General features: G+C 47.0%; 2 protein-coding genes and 1 long non-coding RNA gene across 8 annotated transcripts in view; 2 read left to right on the forward strand and 1 right to left on the reverse strand.

Annotated features, from left to right (window-relative positions):
• The window catches only part of piezo1 (piezo-type mechanosensitive ion channel component 1), a 52,129-nt gene extending 31,420 nt beyond the window's left edge, over nucleotides 1-20,709 (reverse strand). For 3 of the 5 annotated variants that reach the window (XM_035607020.2, XM_035607018.2, XM_035607019.2), the window contains exons 1-2: nucleotides 20,178-20,709; nucleotides 2,417-2,512 (exon numbers count right to left, since the gene is read on the reverse strand). In XM_035607020.2, coding sequence (XP_035462913.2) covers nucleotides 2,417-2,512; nucleotides 20,178-20,241 — 160 coding nt within the window. In that variant the 5' untranslated portion in view covers nucleotides 20,242-20,709. The remainder of the gene's footprint in view (nucleotides 1-2,416; nucleotides 2,513-20,177) is intronic. The other 2 variants (XM_047334752.1, XM_035607021.2) reach the window with 2 other exon arrangements.
• LOC124850729 lies at nucleotides 17,038-19,784 on the forward strand. 2 transcript variants are annotated; one of them, XR_007031523.1, is made up of 3 exons: nucleotides 17,038-18,439; nucleotides 18,543-18,649; nucleotides 19,416-19,784. It is a non-coding gene; the product is annotated as an uncharacterized LOC124850729 (long non-coding RNA). The 2 variants fall into 2 exon arrangements; XR_007031522.1 differs by having other exon boundaries at nucleotides 18,543-19,784.
• Nucleotides 20,710-21,286: 577 nt separating the features above from the next.
• cdt1 (chromatin licensing and DNA replication factor 1) lies at nucleotides 21,287-27,980 on the forward strand. The gene is made up of 10 exons (XM_035607030.2): nucleotides 21,287-23,651; nucleotides 24,091-24,219; nucleotides 24,635-24,936; nucleotides 25,046-25,240; nucleotides 25,489-25,634; nucleotides 25,786-25,886; nucleotides 26,074-26,262; nucleotides 26,447-26,602; nucleotides 26,725-26,926; nucleotides 27,334-27,980. The coding sequence occupies exons 1-10, from the start codon at nucleotides 23,235-23,237 to the stop codon at nucleotides 27,495-27,497; spliced, it is 2,001 nt and encodes a 666-aa protein (XP_035462923.2). The 5' UTR covers nucleotides 21,287-23,234; the 3' UTR covers nucleotides 27,498-27,980.
• Nucleotides 27,981-27,984: the final 4 nt, after the last annotated feature.

Raw genomic sequence — 27,984 nt, forward strand, 5'->3', positions numbered from 1 at the left:
GGAACTGTGTCGCCTCGCTGTAAACATCAGCATGAGATTGTCATCTTCCTGCGACCTTCATGCGACCTTCATGCGACCTTCCGAGCACTCATTTCACTTGGTTTTCAGGCGTGAACTCTAGAAAAATGTCTGGAAAGTGCCGTCTGGACATCGCTCGAACGTGAACCTTAGGGAGATTTACCTGCTGTCTTCTCACATGGGCTCACTCGGATATGTTACCAGGGAGCTGGCTGGAAAAGTTCTTAAAAGAAATGTCCGGAGCAAACATTTGTGGGACCTTTGCCCCCTCCGGAAAAGTTCGGGGGAAATTGTCCGGACTTCAGTGCATGTATGAAAGCAGCTATCATTGATGAAGATCCTATTAGGATCTCAAGATATTTTACATAATACATTTTGTGACTTGGAGTCAATGTGGACCTGTTTTTCCCATTGATGTTGCTTTAAATGGCCCCGCACCTATTACACCCACTGTATCTGGAAGTCATCAGAGGCAGCCACGCATTACTAGCCTGCAGTGAGGTAGATTGTAACGCTGGCAGGGAGTGAGATTTTAATATTGGTACCAAAAGATTCATTTTTAGCATAATACGAAAAAGGCGGGTCTCTCCGAAAGATACAAAAATTACAAATGGTAATTCGTTTATTGGTCACATTTTAGAACTGTTGGTGACAAATATATTTCTGACATGACATCAAGGGCATCACTGTGTTCATACAAGGGCATCACTGTGTTCACATGCAGACTTTACAGCACAATCTGACCAGTCGCTGCAGAGATATATGCGTTTCCTCTGGACCAAACAGCGACGTCACCCTCACCATCCCCAGACCTGAACCTCAACCCCCTTCCGAACGGTTAACTATAGGAGTGTCGGAGTCGTGTACATGGCGTATAAGACCATGATTGAATACTTGAATGCATGCCAGTTGTTGAGTAATCTCCAGCTCCGACTTAAACTGTCTCTTAATTCCCCTCAGAGCCGAACAGTGCTGCTTCCAATTAGCCGCTCAAATTTTTTTTTTTCCCCCACCGCTCAGTTTACACAGCCCTGCGTGAGTGCACGTGTGTGTGTGTGTGTGTGTGTGTGTGTGTGTGCACGTGTCAGAGTCTTGGCAGGCCAAAGGGTTTTCCATTTGGGGGAACTCCCCTCTGCTCTCTGGCCTAACCCCTCCTTTGACTTTAAACACTCTCCCGACAGAATAAAAGCCTCCCTACACATTTTGCTCTCCAGATCAGTGTCACGAACAGAGACGAGAAGGGGGGGGGGGGGGGGGGGGGGGGGGCTGGAAAATGAGAGAAAAACATCGGTGACTTTTGTCCGACTAGCAACTGGGACTAAGGATCAAGGAAGGGATTTTCATTTGAACATCGTGGAAAAATATCGGAGCCAACGACTTGAGCCCACACAGTTGTTACTCTCACAAAGAATAGTGTGTTCTCCCTGTCATGCATGATATGAACTCCATGCTGCATAGCAATGTGCCTGATCAGCTTACAAGCAAAATTATGACAAATCTCTGTGGATCAATATTCAGGTGCATTTGATTTGCTACTCTAGGGTTACGTCATTAACACAACCGACACAGATTACACAACAAATTCACACTCTACAAAGTAAAGTACAGCCAATTGGAGCCAATCCCAGCTGACATTGGGTGAGAGTCTTCAATTTACCTTTTCTTTGGACTGTGGGAGAAAGTCGGAGAACCCGGAGAGAACCCACGCATACACGGGGAGAACATGCAAACTCCACACAGGAAGGCCCTGGTTGGTTTGAACTGGGATTTGAACCCAGAACCTTCTTGCTGTGAGGCGAAAGTGCTAACCACTACGCCACCGTGCAGCCTGACGGGAAGTCATTCTGTCTTAAATGAGTCTACTTAGTCTTTCTAAACGACAAACACTTCCATCATTGGGGACTGAAAAGGTATTCCAACTCGTGTTATGAGTCTTTTTACTATAGGCTGTATGTGATGGAGAAGCGGAGCAAGAACGAACAAAAAACAGTACGACCCAACTCCGACGTGCAGCCAGAAAAATCGCGTCACAACCACACATGCTCGACTCGTTCCATGTCAACTCAAGACTCACGTCAGCGGCCTCATACCTCCGTCCGTGTCTCCGCGTTTGAGATGTGGGCTGAAAGAAATCTCTACTTCCACTGAACTGTACGCACGGAACAAAGCAGCCATTGTTGTCTGACGTGTGGGAGCATAATGTGTGACGTGACACAGCCGTAGGTCCTGACCCGCACAGTAGATGTCACAGCCCCTCACAGCTGCCATACGGACAGACATAAAACTATCCTCGGGCCTGCTACGGCCTATAGATACAGCAATGCTGATGAGAACACTTTACAGGTGATGATTTTTGCATTTCATAAGTGTTAACGGGCTCACAGACGGGCGCTCTTACCTCTGATTGTGTGTTTGTTGGGACACAGGAACCAGGGCAGCAGCAGCAGGTAGAGGAAATAAACCAGGGACAGGATGTTGTAGCGCAGGAGACAAGCTGCAAAGACAGAAACAGTCGGATCAAAGCAGAGCAGTCACTCGGACACACATTCACAGATGTGTCTGTATCTGCATGTGTGACGTGTGTCGGCTCTCACGCCCTTAATCTCCGACATAATAACTTAGCCAGACGACATGACATTGAGTCCGGAAACAAATGTTGAGACTCCCATGTTTTTTTACGGTTACATCAGATGAAATATTTTGACAAGACTACTTCCCTGTTTACCTGGTTCTCAAACCAGGACCACACTCTTCTTTCCTCACTCGAAGTCAAAACAGTTGAGTCGCTTCAAACCCCAAAACAGACTTTAACCATAAAAATGGCGAAAAACCTTTGCAAGAGGGTTGTGTCATACTGCTTGTTTTAGACACTGACAAAAGACCTGTTTTCTTGTTCTCAGGGTGAGGACCAGGGGCGTCGCAAGAGGGTGGACAAAGAAGGCGATTGCGTGGGGCCCCAAGCTTCAAAGAGGGGACTCCTTTTGTGGTATTTTGGTCATTTTATTTGGTGAAATCTCACATGTAAAACTTCCTTTAAATCACACAAGCCCTCTTGATTCAAGGTTTTCTAATGAGTTTAAAATGCAAACCCACATTGGCCCTTTTTCTGCGACCCCACTACTCTGGTGTATGTATTGGAGTATGACTTCTTTTTGCACTATGTCCACACGTTTCCCAGCAAATCAACGTCTCTGTAAAACTCCATCATCTGGACCGTGGCTGCACCATCTCGTAAAAACGTCTGCAGAACGTAACAAATGTTGCCTTTCACAATATCCAAGAGCTCAGAATGAACCCAGTGAGTCTCTGGACACACGACTATGAGACTTCACATGTAAAAAAAAAAAATACACAAACACACGGAGGCAGAATCCCAAATATGATATATGTTAAAATAACAACAGGACTGAGGTCAGGAAATAAAAAAATCCAGTCACAGCATTGAGGTAACCTGTTATCAGAGCAGATCAGCGCGCTATTAACTCAAAATATACAGAGACTCACTTACATACATTCATTTACCCGTTCTTCACTGCAGGTTCTTGTTTTACAAAGTCAACATTGTGTTGAACTTTTACTGACGTTTGCGTCTAATTTGCTCGAAAACGAGAATTTCTCTCTGAACCTTCTCTTCAGATTTCTCCAAATCGTTTGGAAGAGATAAGCGGAGGTTTCTTCCAATGTTTATCGAAGGCGACACAGATTTATCTGCCGTTGCAAAATACTGCGTGTGAAGCAACTGTCTAATGTGTCCCAAAACAAATATCCTTAATATCACTGTCAGACACACGTGAATGTCATCCTTCAATTCATAACGGATTTTGATTCTGGATCCCGAGAGGGTGTCGACCCGACGTCAACGTGACCGCCTGACTTTGCCTTTTTAACGCCACACACGATGCACACGGATCAACAGGCAGTCTGCCTGCATATCTGCTCATCGGCCCGCTTATCAGCTCATTCCTTCTTGGATTGGATCTCTCCCCCCCCCGTCTCTGAATCACTTTATGGTGGAGTCATTGCATGACTCACACAGATCAGGATTCAAACTCATAAACACCTTGTTGTTTCCTGCGGTTGCTAAAGCCATAAAACACACTGTCTTCCTTCCTGTCTGCGGGACTGACACCCGAGCAGCAGCGGCGGCGGCGGCGGCGGCGGGCCGTAACCATGCACGTTTCCTACCTGCCAGGATTTCTTTTGAGCGTGTTCGTGTCGAGGACGTTCGCGTGCATTATTGTGTGCTGAGAAACGTGAAGACGCAAAGGGACTACTGTTGAGTGTCCGCCCAACCGTGAGTTTCTTTGATGTAGTCATTTATTAAGGCCAAAGGTTGTCCCCGTGCAATCTGCTGAACAACACTGACTAAACAAACCCAGCCCTGAAAGACCACAACTAAAACTCCAGGAAACCGCAGCTACTGCAGCTCCAGTTCCCCTTGTGGGTCCAGTGTAACCGACACATCCCTCTCTCTTTGTCTCCTCTCTTGTTTCCTGTTCCCGCCAGTCACCGGATTTAATGCAAACGCGGCAAATAACCTACACTGCACCATTATAAAATTTTTTCTGCTCCTAAAAAAAACCAGGTCAAAGCAGAACCAAAAAATCTTGACTTTGGCACCAAAACTACCAGACAAATCTGGCGTAGTTTAAATGTTTAAACGAGTCTGTATTTCAATCAGCTTTTCAATTTCACAAACATTGCGGCGATTTGTTTTTTTATTGCGAAAATAACATACCGACCCAGTTTGAGAGTTTGGTGATTACACGTCACTGTCATTTTATCATTTAGTTAGTTGAACTAAAGCGGTTCAAAGTTTTCCAAACTTCTCCGTATGTGGCTCTCGTAAACGCAGCAGTAGCGATGTGTTTTTTGGGGGGGGGGTTTTATGTAGTAATGTTGATGTGACCACAGAGACATTCATTTCTACACCGGGACAAATAAAAACCAAAATTAACTCGACCACTATAGAGAAGAGATAAAACGTGTCTTTTTTTGAAACTTTTAATTTAAAATGGGGGGGGGGGGGGGGGGGGGGGGCATTATTTTCTCAGTCAGGTTGGCGGTCATTAGATAATTGAAGGAAACCCCTGTAAAACCCTCCAAAGCACTTCGGTTGGAACAGTGAACGCCGTTGGCCTGGAGCGGCAGAAGGCATTTCCTCTCTTCTATATGTGACTCATGCCGCCAGTCATCTGACATGGCGGTGAAATGCCAAGTCATTTGTGCTGTGTGCGTGTGCGTGTGTGTGTGTGTGTATACATGTTGTAGCCTGTGAGTTCCTACGACAACAGTCGCAGCCCATTGTTCTCCTGTGCAGTGAGGTCACCCCCCCTTCAGCTCTCGGTGCGTTCGAGAAATAACTAAAATGGGTTTTCCTTGGGCTGTTTCAGAGGCAGATTCTGTTCTGCAGCAATAAAAAATAAACAGGAGACTGTGAGGGACGGCATTAGCCCTAATTGAAGTTGTAAAACTGACGTGCGCTCGCATATCCAGTTATACGCTGGATATGCATGGGTGGATTTGACCGGCAGAGGTGCTGCAGTAGCTGCTCAATCCATCTTTATGCTGCTGAAGTACGATGTGATGCACGACGTTGGGGGGGGGGGGGGGGGGGTCGTCCACCGACCTTGCCTCCTCTGGTCCACTTGCAGAAGTGTCCCTTGGCAAGACTAATGAACCCTAAACTGCCCCCCGACAGCTGTTTCCGTCAGTGTGAATGATGTGTGGTGGAGAAGTGGGGCGTACAGTAGCGATGCATTCACGCGCGAATGTGTAAATCGCGTGTCCGGCACACGTTGGGTGCGTCGGGTTTGCGCGTGTCCTCAGATATGAACGCGACGCGTCCGCGAGATACAAAAATTTCGCACATGAACAGTAGGGGCAGCGTTGGAGCACACGCTCACATATTGTCTCGACGCCTTCTTTGTGTGTCATCAAAACTGCCCGTTCTCACTTCCCACTTACAGAACAAGCTTCAGGAGTCTTCAGGAGCCCCACCCTGCTGTTACTCATCGAACGCACCCAAAACCATGTCTGTGGACAACACGATAACCGTGTCCATTAACCACGGCACCTATCTCTCCACACCACTCTGCCTCCTCACGTTCCCTCTGCAGCTCCTACGTTCAGATCCTGAGGAGCCCCATTCATGTCATATATAGCTCTTAGGATTTGGATTTGTTTTCACATCTTTCTTATCAGCACAACCTTGTGTGTCTTCCTCTCACCACATGCACTCTTGTCTTCTGCAAAACGCTCTTTTAATAATAGCGGCACAGATCGAGAAGCGCCTGATTCGGGCTCCTGAGCCGCCATCGCGCTCTCTGCCCTGAACAAACCTGATCACTTCATTTTCTCTCTCTCGATTTTATTAATTCTCATCAGTTCAACTGTAGTCACGTCCCGTCCTCTGCGTGGTTCTGATGTCTGAACACACACACACAGAGCCTGAGACCGTGACAGGTGTCGAACACGCACGTTATCGCTGTGGATATTTACATTCAGTTACACATTAACAGAAAACCAAATTCCCTACGATGCAATTAACACACACACACACTCATACACCGGTAAGAAAAACACAGCTGGAACAACACTCCTCCCAAAAGCAGAGAGCGTGATCCCTGCAGGGGCTTCATGACGGGACGAACAGTGCAACAGGTTACCAGAGGCCCAACATGGGGAGGGTCCTCACGAAGCCGGGGATTAAAACATCGCCCTTGTATGTTACTCCAAGTCATATAAGAACGATGTCAGGTACAGTAGCTACACATGATGCTGAAATGACAAATAAAACATTGCTGATGGCTGAATAAATTGACGGACTGTTTCCTTGAAAGTCGTCGTATAAATGACGAGAGCACTGTCTTCACTTTGAGACGCAGAGAACCATCGTCAGCATCTTCTCGTGTAACCAGATGATGTAAGATGACATAAGATGTCAGACACAATGGGCTCCCATGGCTGTGCAAAAGTAATACTAAGTTGTCTGTTTTATTTGTATAAATACTGTACAATATTATCTAAATGGCTACAATTTTAAGATGCTTGTAATAGACAACGTTTCTCACGTAGCCATTTTTGAAACATAATAAGTTTACGATGAAGTTTTAATCAGTTGAACTTTCAGCAGCGTCAGAAAGGTTTAATAACTCAGGCTAAGTTAATATTCAATATTTGTGTTAGAATATGGTTAGGGTTGTGGTTTAAAAAAAAAAAACAGTATTGACTGCCAGTTGGAAATAGGAAATAAAATGAAGTCAGACTTCTCCCTGACTTCACCTGATGTGACCTGACTTCAATGTGATAAATTTGCGAGAGCAGCTTGGTCACTTGGGCATAGAGAGGCGGCCATTTTGCAGAAGAACAACAGCAGCTGCTGTTTTCCTTGGAAGGCCGGTTTTCTTCTTCTTGTGAGCCAACATCATCAGTCAGTCAACCTCCAAACTCAGTTCAACCACCTGCTACAATCCCGTCACACAGAGAGGTTCGTATCCTAAAATAGACGGGAGCAGCGAGACAAGAGGGAATACGGGAAAGGCTTTGCGCGTAATGATCAACATTGTTTACGGGTCAGACCAATTTGTTGTACCGATGCTGTTTCTTTCCATTGACGCTTCACTGCAATGAACTCACCCAGTCAGACTGGCCATGACTGAAGAAAGCTCAAGCTGTCACAACTGTGCGATCTGGCCAACGCGGACCGTGCAGCAGACATGATCCCGGACAGCGACTCCTCAGAGTCCTCTCCTCTCTGAACTCATCACCTCCTCGGTCTCCAGCTCCACCTGCCACTCCACCTGCCCGCGTGGAGAATCACGCGCCGCGGACCCCGAGCCCTTTCCTACAGTCAGTTTGGACGAAGTGTCGAGGATTCCTTCGGCGATCCGTCATGGTTTTTTTCCACAACAGCACTCAGACGTTGGGTTTTTTTTTCGGATTAAGCCAAGGTACGACAGAGAGGGGGAAGGACTTTGGTGCGGACTGTGGAAACTCTTATTAGTCAGTAAATCGAGGGCAATGGTTGAGAAAGCGTTTCCTGAATCTAAAGCAGGGGAGCAGGAGTGGAGCTGTGGATTTATTCTGCAGACTCCTGGCCTGAGCGTTTGCAATTCTGGGTCCAAGTACGATGCAACAAAAAAGTGCAATTGAAGCTTATGTTTAAAAAAACCCCCAAAAAAACCCCGTTTAAATAAAAGGAGCTGTGAAAATCGTGAAAGACAAAACATTCCATGGTTCGGGTGCGAGGGCATTAAATGTGCAGCCTCCGCCATCTCAACGACTTACCAACCGAGCACATAGAGCAAAGTTGTGCTGCAATCATGACGTGTGACTGAAACGTTCATTCTGTCCCACTTTACCTAACAGGAACACCGTCACGACGAACAGCTCCTGTGTATTTAGGCTTTATGGAGACTGGGTGTGTGTGTGTGTGTGTGTGTGTGTGTGTTCTCCCGGTCTATAATCAGGGCGCAGGATCAGTCGCGTCCCTCTCCACCATTACGTCTAACTGCCTGGTGACGTTGTGTTTAATGTCGTTCCAGGGCCTCTCCAACCTGATCTGTTTTTCTCGTTGCCGCTTTCTCTCGTTTCTCGATTGTCTTTGCATTTTTTTCTGCCATGTTCCCCCGATGATTCCAGGTCCCAGCTGTTGGATATTGCGGTGGATATTTGAGCTTCGGCTCCACAGTGCCAGTTCCTGAGACTTCTCGCGCGGGCAACAGTCAAAACCATAAGAAAACCATCAGGGGCTTTGGACGCCTCGGACGACCTGCCAGTTAGAAAGAAGAATCTGAAGACTTCAACAATGACCTTTTACTTTGGTTCCACGGCAACGGTCTGCTTTAGGTCGCACAGCTTCCTGCCACTACCTGAAACTTGACATCGGCTGCAAACGACTTTATGCCAGAACGCAAACACTTGTGTGCAAGATGTCAAGCTACAGTCGAAGGACTGCAAAGGATTCATTCACATTTTCAAGCAATCGTCACGCGCTAAATGTAACTGAATGAGTCATCGGTCGCACTGATCACACCGCTCCTCTCAATGTGCAATGATGCAATCATCTTAGCTTGACTACACTGTGACGATTGGGGATAAATCTAACATGAGGCTGGAGAAGAATCTTCAGAAGATGACGCGTTTTTTCGGCAGACAGTGTTTTCTTGCTCGCCTTGTTGTAGGTGAGTTGTGTGCTGCACCTTAACTTGAACCCTTACCTGAGCACGAGCCACACCAGTAATTACTTCTGACCCTAATTCTGCCCTGTGCCCAACCACAAGAGGGCGGCGCCACAGGAAACACAACCGGCTACGACACAAAACCTGGACAACAGGGGTGAAGCTTCATTCCCAACTTGGGAATGACTGGTAGTCAAGGAGCAGCGGGGCTCATTGCAGTGACCAATCATTATTTCATGGGAATGTTATACTGAGTGTTGAGTAAATTGAAAAATGTCCTTCTCTTCTACGCACCTCCCAGGTCGCTGCCTGAGGTTGAGGACGACGCCCGACGATGCTGCTCTCTGCACCGTGTGTTTTGTGCTTCGTGGGGCTTCGCGACGTCCTCCGCGAGCCCTTGGGCAAAACACTGAACCCTAAATTGGCCCCGCGATGGTTTCACAGTCAGTGAAGTGCTGCACACAGAAGCGCTGTATGAATGCGTGCGAGTGGATGAATGTCACTCGTTGCGACCCTACAGAGTGGTTCCCCTTACATCTACCTCTTAAAAACCTCTTCAATTTGGTGCCCTGAGACCCGCAGAGAAGACCGAGCTAGAAGAGATGGAACCAGAGACGAACTGGCTTGCGAAAGAAAATGTGGATTTCACATTCCTCAGGTCCTTTCGCGTTTACGGTGAAGATCTGCAGGACAGCGGCCAGGCACGCCGGAGTGTGCTCGGAGCCGCGGCTGGCAAAAAATAACAGCACTTAACAGCGGTCCCATCACGTCCGTCACTTCTGCTGAAGGGAGCGGAGATTTCACATTCGCCTGCAGCGCGGCCGGTTCTGTTTTCGGTCGTGTTTTTATCCCGCGCCCTCGCGCGCTGTGGAAAAAACCAAACAGGTCGGCTGTGGAACTCATCACGGCCGAGAAGCGGAGCTACATGTGATGAAGGTGCCGTCCAACCCAGCTCTTTTGGAATGGAACATTCTTTCTCTCTCTCTCTCGCTCTGTGTGTGTGTGTGTGTGTGTGTGTGTGTGTGTAGTTAAGTACATTCAGACCAGCTTTCCTGTTTTTGTGGAAAGAAAATGGGCAAACAGACATGAATAATTTACACTCATTCTCCCTCTCTCAAACACACACACACAAATGGAGACTGCACGCACACGCAGCCCTAATAACACAGTGTGCTATGACGCGGCTGAGGGTAATTTACGGGCGGTTGATGTTAAAATCATTGGTCCCCCGGCGGCATGTTAACACTGAGCGAGCTGCAGGAGTTCCCAGCGTGGCCCCTTGCGCTCACGTCCACGGCCTCCATGACGGTAAAGACAAACACGCCGCACGTGCACACCATGATTTGTGGAGCCTCGAGCTCCATCAGAGAGACGTGGTGAGCTGCGAGAGAGAGAGAGAGAGAGAGAGAGAGAGAGAGAGCAACTGAAAGAATTCCAAAGGGAAAATGTCTGCAGCCAAGTGTCACTGTGCTTTCACGGAAAAGCTTCTCGTCCGAGGTGAAATTTCGGCCGATGAAGGCGCAAAGAGGAAGGTCGCGGAGAAGGTGCAGGGACTCTACATTGCCAGGGTTCATTCGTTGTAAAGAAAAGGATGCAAAGGGCCGTGGTGTCCTGATTGATGCCCATACAAAGACTGACAAACAGATTATTATTTTTCTGAAGATGCAGAGTGGGCACATACCACAAGTCTAAAGGCAGCTGGTTGTGGGATTTGAACCGTTCATTAAACGACGACCGCAAAGCTGCGCTCTGGTGTCCGCATGCCACATGACCGCGGCGTCCATGGGTGGAATCTGGCCTCGGACCATTGGGTGCATGTCATACCCATTGCTCTCTCTCCCTCAGGCTTCCTGACCAGATTTCTTTTCTGCTGTCCAATATACAAAGGCCAAAATCCTACGATAAAAACTTATGCAAGTACTAAAATGATACAAAATGATGATGAAGATCATTTACACAATCCAAGACTACATCAGTCGTAATTCTACTGTATCTCATGCTGCCTTTGGACCACGTTGACCATATATATGTTCATGGAATGGGAACATCACTCATCATACTGTAATTAACACCAGCATTTGCACCACACACTTTTCATACAGAGACTGGGCGATCTGTCCAGGGCGTACCCCCGCCCTCTCGCCCAGTATCCGCTGAAATTGGCCTGGGTATTAAAAGTCCGACGCGGACCAGAAAACGGCATTTTTTTGCCAATTACGCCACAAACCGATTCCCCACAACAGACTCAAAGCACCACCACCACATCTTTTACCACCTACACAGGCATCGCGTCAAACAGTTGCGGAGAGAGTCGACGGCCGAGAAACCTCAGATCCAGGCAATTTTCCCCCGACACAACCCAAGGCAAAGAATCCTGACGATGGACGAAGACAACAGCCGCTGTAACGACTTCTGTAAAGACATGGACCGAGTTCATGCTGCTGTGAAAAAAAGGATATGCCAGGATGTCTGCCAGGGTATGAGATTTGAGCCATATTGCACAGCCCTTACCTTCACGGATTATTTATCGTAATCAGCTCCACCTTTTCACACCCGCTACTGCAAACTTTGCAAACACCACCACCAGCATAAGCCAGGAAGTACTACATTCAGGTAAAACGTGATCAAATTTGCTTCAGGGCAAAGGCTCGGGACTGGAGAAGGTTAACGACCCTGCCAAGCATATCGCGTCCAGTCCATCTTTTCCAAGTTTTCCCATGGTACAGATTTGGCTCCCATGCCTTTCGCACGTCTGCGACATTCTCTCTGATGGACGACACATGCCTCCTTATCCGCTCAGTTCATATCGCGTCTGAGTAGCGTTTGGAGCACAGTACAATAGATATCCTTCTTCACCGAAGGATGTTTGTGTTGTCCCGTCAGATGCCTCGATTTGATCTCATCCTGAACCACAGAAACCTGCTGACCCGGGATGATTGTTCACTTCTCCCCCCGGCTGGAGGATTATTAAGCGACTTTTTTGTCCCGGGTTCAGGTTTGAATGACATCTCTACCCAGAGAGTCGCTTTTTGGTTGTCAGATATTCCATGAGTCAACGCTCCGTTCCGGAGGCGGCCAGTCAGAGCCTTGGAGCAAAACACTGTCCTGGCTCTGAACTCTCTGAACGTGCCACATTCTCTGCATGCTGGCTTCAGAACATGCACCAGCATCTCTTTACCCCCCCCCCCCCCAAAAAAAAAGAACTGCAGAGGAAAAAAAGAAGCGAGCGGGTCGGAAAATCTGACTTGGCGCTTCAAAGTCGAGAAGGGTTTGTGGAGTTTACCACGGTCGGGGGAGCTGCGACACTTTTCTCCTCGTGATGGTTGCAGATGAAAAAAACAACATCAAACTCCGCCCTGCCCCGTCTCATCAGAGAGAGAGAGAGAAAAAAAAGAAACAACTTCTAAAAACCATGTGCGCTCATCCCTCCTCGTCCTTCTCTCTCCCTCCCACACAGCTCACACACACTCTGAGTATTTCTCACTGAGCCATGAAGTCTTGTTTAACTGCCCCGGTGTGGAATGGCTCTGACTCACTGGCGTATAGCAACACACACACACACACACACACACACACACACACACACACACACACACACACACACACACACACACACACACACACACACACACACACACACACACACACACACACACACACACACACACACACACACACACACACACACACACACACACAGCTGAGTTTTTTTTTCTTTTTAACTTGATACGGGAGGAATCCAGATCCAGCCTTCCCTGATACAAAACACCAGGCCACAGTGTACCGCCGCACCACTGCCCCTCATGTCTCCTTCATCTTTAAACCTCACTCAGGTGAACTATAGGACATTTCTTCTGTGCGCCACTTACTTACTGTGTCTGTGAACTCGGGGGCGGCTCATACACCGCCATTGTTCCGAAGCCTGTGTAAATTGAACCGGGCCGCTCTACAAGCCTCGTGAAAGTTGCGGCGGCGCAATCCTGAAAACAACTGTGACAAAGGATAAAGGATTTAAACGGGTATCAAACTGGTCATCTGTGACTAATCTGCTAAATTCAGCACCAATACCAGTCCACTATGCGTCGCGCCAGGGCACCACTGTTGTACGTTACAAATGGGATCAATACAAGCCGGCACTGAGGAGGCATCTCACCTGAAAAACCGCGCGAGGCCACTGTGATGTATGGGGATTTAAGTTTCAACAGATTTTCTTTACCTGCTTCTTTTAGATTTTTTACCATCACGTGTGTCGTCAAAACATCAGAGAAGTACAGTCGCTGATTTTATAGATTGCAACATGTCTTCTCCAATCAGGTACTCCAATAATAAACCACAACATTGGGGGGAAATTACATAAAACCAAAATTCAAAAGCCTCTACTTCATGAAATCAAGTCTATTGTCAAATTCAACACCACTAAACCAAACAGAGAGAGGCCTAGTATTAAGCGTTTGAGCATCCAGAAGAGCTCCTGTGCTTCTCGTCATAGTAGAATTTTCTTTAAATAGCCCAACATGAATCACAAACCTGCCTCAAGGGGGAATCAGCACAGTGGATGGGAGGAATGACCAGTATTCTTCCAACACATTCTCTCTGTCACACAGGTCGTGCCAAAAGTGTCCCATAGTTCAGCTGGGTTACGATCTGATGACTCCAAACCATTCAGTTGACCCCTTGTGTCCTATGTGAAGGTAATCTGCATTCAGCGCGTTTCTGCCACATCGATTTATGTTTCCTGCGATTTGTCACATGAATGTCTATGAAAGCAAGCAACACACACGCGGTCACACAACAAAACCTCTCGAAACCATTGGTTTACGAGTAAGAAGTGAGTGTGGCACAGGAACTACGACAACACGGTGTTTTCCCACAGGGACGTCATGCAAAACAAAATACTGGGGGACACACATTTACAGCAGGGGGCACGGGGCTCCTTCCCTTAAGAAAAGAAAAGAAAATGATAACGCCATTTTCCGCAATTTGACATGCCAAGATATTCCAAGACGCTGGGTTTTGGATTATTTATATAAATTTATATATTATTAAATCTTCCCTCAATCATTTTTTTGTATCTCCATCACATCAGGTCCATAATGGTTAAAACTTAAATGTATTAAATGTATAAAAAAACACTTATTCACACTTCTAAGCTGCTTTCTCTTTCTTGAAAAAAAGGGCCCAAAAACTTAGTAAGGGTCGTAAATTCACATGAAAGACTTAATCCACGGAGCAAATGAATAGACAATAAAGCCGCAGATGAAAGGAGCCGGCCGACGTGGGAACGGTTGGATTTTCCATCACAAAAACCTGGGAAGCAGCGCGAGTACAGGCGAGAATGTGCTGTGTTCGCTCCACTAAAGCGCACGTCTTTGTGCCACACCTACACGCACACCGATATAACTAAAGAGAGAATTAAATGTGCGTTCATTTCCACTATGCAAAATATCCTTCACTTTTAAATCTTTTTCTTTCTTCGTTCCTCCATTAGAGGAGCTCCTGCAGGAAAAAACTGTATGAAAAAAACCTCGGCTAGTAGGTTGCAAACTCCGCCCGATACTAAAAAAAGTCACTGACCTCGGGGTCACGCTGCAACAATCAATTTGACATTTTCAAAAAAACCCAGCTTGGCCTAGAGTAAAAGATCTTTCGTCCATTTGATTCGCCAAGTGCATATACACTGAAGACTCCTCTGACATCACTTATGGAATCAAAGCTACGTTTGTGAGCGCCGACCGCCCGATGTCTCCCCTCGCTCAACGTGCCGCCCTCCGTACGACAAACATTTGGATGAAGCTGTGTCTTGTTCGGATCCATTCATTATTCATATTTTAGGGGAAAGCACTTTGAAGGGCTCACACATGCTCAAGCTGCCCCAGACCTGTCAATCACACCTTCAGAAGTCTAAAATATAACACTCGCACAGACTGGTTCCCCTTTATCTGGTTACATGCCGAGCAGGTGAGGTCACGCAGCACAACCACTGATGCATACGGTGGTTGACGGAGCGACGCGCAATGCAAAGAGCATGCTGGGATAGAGGCTGCAGACCCGCGGTTCTCAACAGGAAGGGTGGGTAAGGGTAAATGGACGAATGGACGGAGAGATGGATTGGTGTGTTTGAAGATTGACGGCAACATAAACTCTCGATTTTCAGAGAGCAACAGAGTCTGTCACATTTAGTATCATTCAAGTGTAATACTTGGGTTTTTAAAATGCCGAGAACAAACGGTCTCTCAAAGACAAAGCATCGCAAGCACTAGTTTGAAACAAAAGGTCTAATCCCACACAGGGAAGTGAGGAAATGAACGACACTGCAGTGCATTGTGGGAGTACTTTTTCACTTCTGCAATAGGACTATTTTATTTATTTAGTTGATGGGATAACCTTACCAGCTGGAGACTGGTTGGGTTTGTGTGTGTGTGTGTGTGTGTGTGTGTGCGTTTCTGATATCTTGGAAATTTCTATTGGCATCATTCACTTCCTTTCACTAGAGTAGAGACTCACGTACTGTTGACAGAACCCTGCAAGTTGGAGTTAGTGACATCCTGTCACGAGACACACACGCAAGCACACACACACACACACACACACACACTCTCCCTCTCCCTCTATTTCACCCACACATACACACAAAATATACCTTTCATCACAAAAAAACCATCACCAATACCGACTCAGTACAGACAGACTGGATCATACCCAAACGGATTTTCATAAGTTGGTGCAGAGGACAGAGATAACCCCCCGACCCACAACAGCTTAAACTGCCTGTGTTTATAATGGAAGCTATGGTCACGCTGTCTGCGTGCGTGTGTGCGTGTGTGTGCGTGTGTGTGTGTGTTTGTGTGTGTGTTTGTGTGTGTGTAAATCTGACGGTGTGATTTAGGAGATTCCAGCCCTGTATCACAGAGGGAGATTAGCCGGCTGGCCTGTTGTCTTTGCGCTTTACGCGGGCTTAACAAAGCTGGCTCGCTATTAACTCGGTGAAACCTACACGATTCATTGCTGCTGCGCAGCTCGTTGGATTGTCTGATGACAGAACTGGCAAGTGACCTCCAGTCAAATCAGTGTAAAAATAAAGAAGTCATTATTTTCTGCAGGATCCTGCGGAGATATTTTAGTGAGAGTCGTAAAAACAAGCCTTTTGTAGCAGAACCGTTTGTTCGCGGCTTCTGACGTCTGGAGGAAAGTTGACCTTGTTTTTTAACTGAATAATATCTACTGTTGCATACTAAGATAATTGTGCTGAATTACTTTTATTCCCGAAAGGGATTTCTGAAAGTCACACAGTGTACACAGCAGTGATTCCAGTCAGCACATTAGAAACAAATGGCTTCCATACCGTGAATGACATAAATAGCCGGTACATTTTGCGCTGGAAGTGAAAGAGAAAAGAAAGAATTGCTCAACACCGTCTCCAGTAGTCGCTGCTGGGTGTGTCACTCTTCGCAAACATAGCAGGCACTGCTTTATAGTGAGAACTGTGGAAAGAGACAAGCCACCGCTTCATTTGTGTGTTTGCAGTGACACAGGTAACGGGAGATTTTCCACCAGCAGAATTGTGCGTGTCAGTTCAATGTCTTTCATTCCCAGACGTGCGGTCGTCGTGCAACATTGGACGGTGAGCGTCAATGGGCGGGAAGTAATTGGGGAACACACATCGCGAGTCGGCAATTTCATTTCTCCGCGATAACAGAAAAAAGAATAGCATAAGACATGGAGGTCAACGTGTCCTTCAGGGTGGTCAGGGTGAACGAAACAAGGAAACCCTAACTGAAAAAGCATCTTGGCGACTATCAGGAAAAGAAAATGTTGAGGGAAATGGAAAAATGGAAATGGACAAATTCTGATTTTTTAGTTTAAAGTAAAAGACGAGCGTAGTGTCTAGTTTGCAGAGACACGGAAGCAGTGATGAAAAGTCAAAATCTCAGCACCATTGCAGCTGGAGCCGTGCAGTTCATCTGGATGAGCCTTGAAGTCTTGAGTGAAGTCAACACTCTCTCTCCGGTGGAGTTCGGCGACGAACGAGCAGCTTTCACGAGACCACGTTCTGACAAGGAACAATGTTACACGGGAAAGGCTTTTTGCGGGCGAGCGAGTTCGCGGCTACGAAGCTGAAACTTCAATCAGAAGGAGAATTTTGTGGAGGGGTCTTGTTGCCGCAGTGGAGCTGCTGGGACCGGACAGAGTCGATCTGTTCTGAAGTGTCATTTTGTCTCCAAGACCCATCATGGAGCAGATTAGTAGAAAATTGTGAGAGCGAAGGGCACAAGAAATGTCCCGTCTTGTCTTTGGCCTAAGATGAAACAACAGACATTAACAAATACAGACCAACCAATCCGGTGTGTGCGTGTGCGTGGGATCACTCCTGAGGGATTACTGTGTTTATGCCGCTACCAAAGGAAGTTATTTCGACTATCAACAAATTTGAACAACCATTTGAAGTGATTTAACTTCATGCCCCTCTATCAAACATCACGATGGTCTGAGCGAAAATTCCCTGAAGCTCAACAAATATAATGACAACTCTTGTTTCCCACCCCCCATAACCTTCATCAGAGACAGTCACCAGTTCAGGGAGCTATCCTGGGAACGCGCGAGACGCAGGACGGATATCTGGTTGACCATTGTGAGGAGCGGCGGCTGAGTCACGCAAAATGTGCTCACACGGTTTTTATAAACCGAGGGGAGGAAGTGAAACAATTCAGGGAGATGAACGGAAAAAGCCGTCATGGAACTCAGTGAAAGCAAAAACGCCTGTGTGATTTGGCCCTTCGTGGCGGATATTTCCAAATACCTCTCGGAGCTGAGCGTCAGGCTGCAAGGCCCCGACTCGGGCTCTCTGCTTTCAAACGTGAAATCATCTGAGGCTTCGGAGAGAGCAACTTCCCTACTCTGAGCCTGCTACAGGACATCTGAATATACAGTTTGCAAACTCCTTCAGGCATGCGGGGAGAGAGGTGTCAGGACGTGCAAAGTAAACAAAAAGGAACTGAACATGTTTGTTAAGCTGTTTAATGTGGAACCAGCTGATGTGACTGAAAACCTACAGCATAAAATCATTAAGCCGTAAAGCAACGATATAAGGCTCGATGCCGCGGACAACAACCTCCCTCTGCTCGAAACTGACACCTTGCAAAGACGCCGTGAGTTCAAGACTGGTAAAACCGTCTGCGAGTAGCATCATCATCACTACCATCTGACATCACACGCCTCACCAAAGAGAAGCGGTCTGAGAGGTTAGAATGATACGAGGGTGTTCAGTAATTTAGTCTGACCCGTGAAGGATGGAAATGCCCTAAATATCACCTGACCATGTGTTCACTTTCTCCACTGACACAGACCAAGAACAAGAGTGGATCGATCAAAGCTCAGCTGTGGAAAAGGAAGAAGATACGGGGACAAGATGAGGAGACTGAGAGAGAGAGAAAGAGACAAGGCGATGGGAGGTGAGAGAGGAAGAGCAGGAACTGCCCACTGTGCCCAGGATAAGATCAGCATCTTCTCCTCAACACAAACTTAGCATATAAATATATAATGTTGTATTACTTTATAAATATATTTAGTACAAAAACACATTTGCAGGGGTTTTTCGACTAAATGTTAAACCCTATTTCCCGTTCTCCTTAAGTGAATCACGGAGGCTAAAGGTGAATGTTTTGATTTGCAATGTGCAGAGGCTCGTTGACCTTATCAGAAAGTTCGTATGGGGGGGACAATTTTAATGCGGCTATTCAGTTCATCAAAAGTCACGGGTCCTTTGCTAATCAATCCTTTCAGATACAAAACACAGAGGGCCGCTGCGCTTCAGCGGGATAAAGAGTGTGTTGTCCACTGTACCAGAAGGTCACTGGTTGAAATCTATGGCAGCTCAAGTCCTCCGCATGCTGTGCTCTGTAGTTGGTTTATGTATGATGGGAAAAGTGCTGCATATAGAAGAGTAGTATGAATGTGTGAATGTGACTTTGAGTGGATGTGAAATTTAGTCAAATTTAAAATACAGCCAGGAAAATATCTGGGGGAAACCCAGCATTTCGATGGCAGTAGGACAAATCCTTTACGTTGGCACAACTTTCATACAGTTAGAATTAATTATTTGTATGCCAAAATCTAAATTATATGTTTTTATAACTATGAAAGATAAATGATCTGAACTTTTCTTAAAAAGTTATGAGTTTGAATTAAGTTGCCTTCAATTTTTTTCATTCATTACAGGATGATGGGGGCAAAATCAACTAGAAATGCTAAAGACAGGCATGAGAAGAGTTAAAAGAGTTGTGACTGATCCTGTTATTATTACCTTGACTAAGAATGATCCTGAAACCTCTTTAATCATCCGGCTGAGAAGACAGAAGGCTGATGCATTCAGAGAAACACGAACGGGGCTGGCAGGTCTAAATGTTCTGAGTAATCAAAGAACCAGGACACACGCAACTCTTCTGAGAATCATGAAGACCCACATCTGGGGGGGGGGACCTGTCTTGCCGAACCTCAATGTAAAAATCTGTCAATTTAAGATTGATTGGCTCTTCAGCTAAAGTGAACACTTGAAGAGGGGGGAAAAAATAAAACCCTATGATTAAATTGGGTGTGTTACTTCATTCGGCTGATCTTCCGACACCAGATCACTGATCGGCTGCGGATGGTTTCACTTCATATGTGCTCCACACAACGCTGCCACCACTACCGCGTGTCACAACACCTCTTCCACACAGGGCTGAGATTTTTGAGTGGAAATCTAGGACAGGATGAAATCTAGGACATGATGAAATCTAGGACACGATGAAATCCCGAGTAGCGTCTGCACCTCGGTAAGAAAGACACCGGAGGAAATGCCTGGGGGAGTCGTTAAAGTTGGCGGTTGCAGTCGCGCCAACCCGCCGTCACAGTCAGTGGATGGGAGCGGGTGAAAGCGGCTGTGACACATGTTCGTTACAGCTGTGGATTCACGAGGATCACAACGTGTGGGCGAGTTACCTGTCAGCAGCACGGCGGGCAGCAGGAAGCAGTAGCAGAGCCACACGATCACCTGGAGATCCATGTCCGCGTGAGCCAATAATCACCCCGTCGATGATCAATAACTACCACCGATCAGAGCGCGCGCGCGCACACACACACACACACACACTTCCACAGACGTAACCGGCTCCATCGGGGCTGATTGATTAAATGACACAAAGGCATGAAGAGGCCATTATTCCGATGTGCGCTCATGATCTCACATCAAAAAGACATACACGCACACACACACACACACACACGAAAGAAAGAAAGAAACTTCGGTGGAAAGTGTCCGAGTGCAGACGAAAAGGTTTCCGATTAGTCCATGGCATCGATATTTTGTCGTTGTTGTTCGGTGGCTCTCCGCCGACGACGTCGACCCGTCTTGACACTGAAAGTTGTCGGCGAGGAGGAAAAGTTTGTCGGAGCGGCGCGTGTCGTGTCGGCTCGCTCTCTCTCTCTCTCTCTCTCTCTCTCTCTCTCTGTCTTTCTCACTCTCTCTCTGGCGCGCGGAGGGGCCCAGCGCGGAGGGGCCCAGCGCGGAGGGGCCCAGCGCGGAGCGGCCGGCTGCGCTGTAGGTGGAAAATGTGATTCACAGTGAAAAACTGAAAGGGCGTTCATAGAGGAGCTATTCTCCACCGGGGAGCTTCTGCGGGTCACCTCCCTGATGCGAACACACACACACACACACACACACACACACACACACATAGCTGCTGCAGCGCTTCACAACTGTCCCTGTTTCTCTTCTGCTGCTGTCTGGAAGAAGTGTACGACACATGCATCTGAAAACTGTGGCATATATATGTTACTCGTGGTTAAGTTTTTTTAAATGATCGATCATCGTTTATTGACTAACATGATCACTTAAAAGCAATACCTGCAGGCGCCAGGCGAAAGCCACAGTGTAACTTCTCTCTCCACCTGGCACCAACATAGACGGCATGGTGTGGTTCGGTGGCGCCCCCTAGTGGAGGATCCAACCCTGTAAACCCCCCCCCCCCCCCCCCCCCCCCCCCCCGTGTGGGAAGATGTCAGTCATTACACTGGAAAAAGAAAATTGCTTACCAACCTTTTTTCTTTTTTTTATTAAAGTGCTTCAGTTGGTAACACACGAATGATTTACGTGTGTTTAACGTTAAGTTAACAATTCAAGATAACATGATAACTTTGTCTTGTAACTAAGTTGTACAAACTTCACTTGTGTCTTCACTGTGTGTTGAAGTATCTTTTTTAGTTGGTAAGCAGATAGATAGATGGGGTTGTATGTCAAGATAAAATAATTTCCTCATCATTTGTTTCCAATCTAGAACTTAATGTGTAAAATAAGCCAATACTTTGTTGCCTGTGTAAGGGATATTTGCTTTTGCCGACAGCATTCTAGACACATGAAACCAAACCAAGGGGGACATAACAGTTACAGAAATTAATATTTTAAAAAAGGGGTGGCGTAGTAAAAAGAAAATAGCTTGTCGTCAGATGCTTGTGCCTGAAATGCAGCACCTTTGTGTCTATACCATTGATCATGACCTGTGATGGCAGGTGATTATTATCAAAAAAGGATTAATCATGTCCTTCATTTTATTTGTTTCACCCTGTTGCAAATTTCATTTTAAATTTAATCAAAGCATGTTATACAATCATTAATATATGTGGACTTGGTTTTGAGATACAAATTAAATGCAATGTTAGATGTTTTGAGTGAAATATAGATGAATCAAAATAAAATTTGATAACACCCTCTCAGTTGCAGAGGCTGATGTAAAGTCAATGGCTTTAGACGAGAGTAACAGTTTGTTAGAATGGGTCGACTCCCTCTCCACAATGTCATGAGATTAATCAGCAGCCTCCCAGAGAAGCTAATAAAGTCCCTCTGAAGCCAGGGTGTGAATGAGTCGGTGAATCACTCTCCTGTGACTCCTCGTCCTCACAACAACACGGACATGCTCAACGGTTACAATCACCCATTTACATTATCAATCAAATCACACGTTCATCTGTTGATCATCTCCCTGGGAGCCTTAAGTCTGTGACACTGTTATGTTACATAATACCGTGTATAAATTATTCATGTATTATTTTCAGGGAAAACTTAGTTCTATTCAACAACCACGTTCAATCCAGCACCTTACTGTAACTAAGTATCAGAAAATGACACGTTTTCAATACAGTTACCAGTGTATTTGTTGTTTATATGATTCACTTGTGTGAACTCAGGGGCTTCGCAACAGGTTTAGGCAAAGCAGGCAATGGCCTGTAGCCCCTGAGGTGAGGAGGGGGCCCCCCAAGAACAGCTGATTACATCAGTCTCTACACAGCAACGACAACTTTGGGGGAACATGCTTAAATTTTTATTATCGGCTATGGTCAGAAACTTTCACACTAGGCCCCCGATTAGGGCTCCCTTATATCTGGGGCCCTTTAACGAAAGTCCCTTGAAATCACATTTCTTTTATATATGCAATAAGAGATGTTTTAATTGTTATGATTCTATTGTTAATATAAATGATATGGATGTGTATTATTAATGTATCTTCTATTATTCAATTTATCATCCCAGGATGAGTTGCCCACTGTTGCAATAAAAGTCCATAATCTAAATAAATGTAAACCCCAAAACTCTGACTTGCTCTGATGTACAGTGAGTTACAGAATCTATCTTCGCATGATGAGAGAATGATGGAAACATGATTTAAGAGGAAACAATCAAAGATATGATCAAACCCGACAACAGGACAGATGTTTACATGGAACTATCTGTAATGTTGGACTCCCTTAAACGACACGCCCCTTCCCGCTTTTAGCGTCCTATAACGCAGCACGTGGCCCGGATGGGGCGTGGCTTGGGGGATTTCGCGCGAAACTTCTTTTCTTCTTCCTGTGGAAGTGTGAACATTTCCGGCGAGCGATTGTTGACGGACGGCATTTATACCCGGACCCACTCGGTGTTGTGAGAGAACCACTGAAGTGTTTCACTTCTTCTCTTTTGACTTATCATTCTGCGGCTCCCGGGGCCCAGTAAGCGGCAGCAGCATGTCTCAGGCTCGGGTCACCGACTTCTTCTCCCAGCGGAAGAAAGGCATCGCCGGCCCGGTGAAAGCAGCCAAGCCGCGCGGCGCACGGACGAGATCCGCGAGAAGCAAAGACGCGTTCCTTCGCTCGTCCTCCGTCCACGAAGAGTTCCTCCGGGTCATCGACGAGGCGGCGGGCTGCCCGCACGACGGGGGCGACGACGGCAACGCCGCCGCGACGGAGACCCCCTCCAGCCCCCGGACACCGAAGCGGACGTCGGCCGACGCGGAGTTCGACCTCGGGGCCGCGGTGTTTTCGGCCACCGCCGACCACAGCACGGCCAAGAAGAGGCGGCAGGCGGAGGCTGCTGCCGCCGCCGCGGTCCCGGAGAGGACCCAGAGGAGGACGGCGGCTCGGAAGAAACTGGACCTGCCCCAGGTGTGTGTGTGTGCGTGTGTGCGCGCGTGCGTGCGTGCGTTCGGGTGTGTGTGTGTTCGTGTGTGCGTTCGGGTGTGTGTGTGTTCGTGTGTGTGTGTGTGTTCATTGTGGGATTTAAACAAAGATGGCAGCCAAAACACACAGTTCACTGGCTTTGCTGTAAATCAAGTTTAGTTTCATATATAGTGTCCTGGTTCAAGTTACACTTACACACGCATGTCTGTTTTGAACGCACACACCTACCAATCATTAACAGTGCTGGTGGAAAATTTTTGGTTAATGATTGTAATTTAATTTTGGGGGGGAAATGCTGGTTCGCTTGCATTTACACTACGTACATTTCACTTATTGTACTTTTTATTTCGAGTCACTCGTGAAACATTCATGACAATACGGTTTTTAGTAAATCTGGTGTGTGTGTGTGTGTGTGTGTGTCTAGGCTGCAGCCGGGCCCCTGACCCCTGAGGTGACCCAGACGCCCTCAGCCGCAGCAGCAGCTCCCGTACCAGAGCCGAGTGCTGAGGTCCAGGCCGTCAGCAGCAAGAAGACCGTGGGACAGACCGGCAAGGTAACTTAAACTAAACACTGTTTTTTTTTTCTAGAATTCCTCATCAACATGCTGCGTGCTTCAATAGTTTGCGTTCACTACACTAGTGCTGCAAGACAAAGCTGAGGGTTGTTGTCACCTGCAGTGCTGCGGCAGTTTGTGGTGATGCTATAGGATTACATTGACGGCCCGCAGAAGTATTGCCCGTTGAATGTTCCATATTGTCAAAAAAATAATCTCACCCAAATCACCATTAATGTTAGTCCAAATGACCTCATCCACATGTTTTGGCGGCACAGAGAAATAAGATATCAGGGTTTGACACTTGTTCGTAGGATACATTCATTCCTGGTTTGGGATTTATTGACAACATCACCACAATCGCCCCAATTCAGTCCTGATTTCATCACGTCGACACCCTCTCTTTTTCTGCCAGACTCTGTGTAAAGACGACATCGCCGCCCTCAAGTCGCGCCTCCAGAGGATCAAGAAACACGCAGAGGGAATAACCAGAACGGCTTCGGTTTCCACGCCGTCGTCATCGTCGCCGCCGCCATCTCCGGCAACTGTCAACACTAACCCCTCCGTCACAAAAACCTCTGCGCCCCCCACCTCGGACGCCAAGTCGCTCAAGCTCACTGTGGCACGAGCCAAACAGCTTGCAGCTAAAGCCCAGAGAAGAATCGAGGAGAAAGCGGCCGAGGAGAGCAGGGAGAGTGAGACGCGAACCCAGGACAGGTGAGCAGAGCGTAGAGCTTTCAAACACAAGTGTTCACCGTGCAGGTCCAAGTAGTTCCTGAGTCCAAACAAGCAGCCAACAGTGTCTTTTTCCCCCCTGGACCCTCAGTGCCGAGTTGCCAGCGTACCAGCGGTACCACACCCTCGCCCAGGCGGCCCCCCCAGGTCTTTCTCTGCCCTACCAATACAAGTTGCTGGCGGAGATGTTCCGGAGCATGGACACGGTGGTCGCCATGCTGCACAACCGCTGCGAGACGGTGACCTTTGCCAAGGTCAAACAGGGAGTTCAGGACATGATGCACAGGTAGGTCAAAGGATGGAGACACAGTCTGGTTGTACGCTAAACGATTGTTGTTTCAAATCGGTTAAGTCTGCGAATAAAAATGGAATTTTGATGGAATAATGTAAACGGATATATTTCTGCTACAGAAAATGCCAACTGTTTATAATAGTTAAACTTGGGTGACTTTCTACACATGGATTTGACGACTTCCTGGAAGTTCATGACCACAGGCGCTGATGTTTTCCTTCTTTTCTTTCTCCTCCCCGCAGGCGGTTCGAGGAGAACCACGTGAGTCAGATAAAGACGGTTTTTCCCGAGGCCTATAGGTTCAGACAGGAGAAGAACGTCCCGACCTTCAACAGCAGCATTAGGAAGGGCAGCTACCAGCTCACAGTGGAGCCCGTCATCCTCTCTGGTTAGAACACACCTTTTCTGTCTTTCTCTTGCACAAAATATAATACCTTTGCTTATTTCAGTGTGTATTACAGTCTGGGTCTCTTCATCTTTTAATCTGCAAATAAAAGGGAGTCATGTATTGACGTGTATGTGCCGTGTGTCCCCCTCAGACCAAAATGAAGCCCGTCCCGTCCTGTCGGCCTCTCGTCTCCTCGAGAGAAGACACATTTTCCACTGGAACCTGGTCGACATTGTCAAACAACATCACAAGGTCAGCAACTTGAGCAGCACATAGGGAGTGTTTCTGAACATGGCCAGGTCTTGACGTAAACAGAAGTTGTTTTCGGGAGTCGAAAGTCAAACTTAGCTATTGTGTGGTACGAGCGGTGGTGGGAAAACGTATTGATCTCTGGTTGAAAGGTTCTTGCAAGTGTTTGACAGCGCCCCTCTGTCCGCAGGAGTTCCTGTCTGCGCTGGTTCCCCCGGTCTCCGTCCCAGAAGACAAACTGACCCGCTGGCACCCTCGCTTCAACGTGGACACCGTCCCTGCCCCCCAAACCAGCTCGCTGCCTCAGCCCCCGCACACGGAGAAACTGTCCACAGCTCAGGAGGTGCTGGACAAGGCGCGCTCGCTCATCACTCCCAAGGTACCGTGTCGACTACAACTGTTTCCATTGCTTTTCTTATTGTCTGTAAGATGAATAATGTGCTTCATTTTTGTAATTTCAGTGACTTGAGATAATCACCAGGTTGATACCTGGAGGTTGGGGGGATATCAGCACTGTTCTATTTCAGTCAAATTTAATTTTCCTCTTTTATTCCTGTGCTCAGATGGAGAAGGCTCTGGTTTCTCTCACGCTGAAGACAGAGGAGAAAGCTGCAGAGAGTAAAGAGCCAACACCTGCACAGAATCCAGCAGACCCACAGACGCCGGCTCCATCGGCTCCAGCTGCCCTGAAAGGAGTGTCTCAGTCCCTGCTGGACAGGGTGAGTACAGGAGGACAGGCTGGAGTAGAATGACTGTGCTTAATTGGTATTATTAGCATGATGGGATTATCCTTTGGTCCATCAGAATAGGAATCATGGTGTGATTTATCAAATTTTTACAGATTCGGGCAAAAGAGGCCCAGAAACTCCAAGCGACCATGACCCGAAACCCTTCCCAGGAGGAGCGTCTGCTGATGATGTCGCGGCTCGGGGAGCTGGCGAGGATTCTGCGGACGGTTTTCGTCTCGGAGAAGAAGCCGGCGTTGATCATGGAAGCAGCCTGTAACAGGATGGTGGCCAGCTACAGATCTGCTCTAAGCACAGGTGGGTTCAGGGTCATTTTTGGACTTTGAGAAAACGCGAAACGGCATTTTACTCTGGTTTTATCTTAGATTTTGTTTAAATTGGCAAATGCCAAAAGCTATTCTTCGTGGGGTCCACCACACAGCCACACAAGTCTCAAAAACAAAAATCAAAACAAAGCTCCTTGAAATCACAGTACTCAGTAATCCAAGTACATATGGTAGTAGAACTGAATTTACAAAAATAATTTCTTACACATTGGAGCCCAAGAAAATAGGATTTTATTAATTCTTACACCGATTTATTTTCCATATCATACTTGCTTTTACTTTAAGTAACTGCTTTAGCTTGTATTTTGGAGTAGGACACAAGTCACTGTCTTCTACTGTTTTTCTAATTGGCTGTGGCTGCTCTTCCTCCGCCAACAGGTGACATGGAGAAGCATCTCCGTCTGCTGGCGGATGTGGCCTCTGATTGGCTGACCATCCATCCGATCAGGAAGGACTTCTACCTGAAGTTGAACAGGAACATGGAGCTCAGCGTAGTTCTGGACAAACTGAGCAGGAGACTGAAAGAAGAGGGGAGACTCTGAGAGACACTTCAGCGGACTGAAGTGACTTGACTGACGACGGGCGGCTGTGATGAACTGGTCACTGTCCTCCTGTCGTCGCCGTGTGAGCGGCCCGAACACTGAGGGCGAACTGCTTTTCAAGCATTTCACTGGATTTGTAGCAGCCGGTGTGATTGACCTGTTCAACACAGTGTGTTCTGTGGTGTTCCCTGTGCTTTAGGCTGTTGACACTAATCTAGCTTCACAATGCCAGAGCCACACTGGACCCGACTCGGTCTTCGTATATTCCCTCTATGCTCCTGTGTTGTAAACAGGTCGTTTTAAACCATACTTCATTTTGCTTTTGATTTTTTGTTTTTTCATTATGAAAGAATATCAGTGAGAAACCAATCGTCCTCCAGTCTTTGTTGGGACCAGTTTTTCTAAAGTGAAGAACCTATTGTTTACATTTTTAAGTCACTTGTTTGATCATGTTTTAAGAAATACAAAAGTTTGTCAAAGTTGCACT

This window comes from Scophthalmus maximus, chromosome 10 (assembly GCF_022379125.1).
Source record: "Scophthalmus maximus strain ysfricsl-2021 chromosome 10, ASM2237912v1, whole genome shotgun sequence".
Classification (NCBI taxonomy): domain Eukaryota; kingdom Metazoa; phylum Chordata; class Actinopteri; order Pleuronectiformes; family Scophthalmidae; genus Scophthalmus; species Scophthalmus maximus.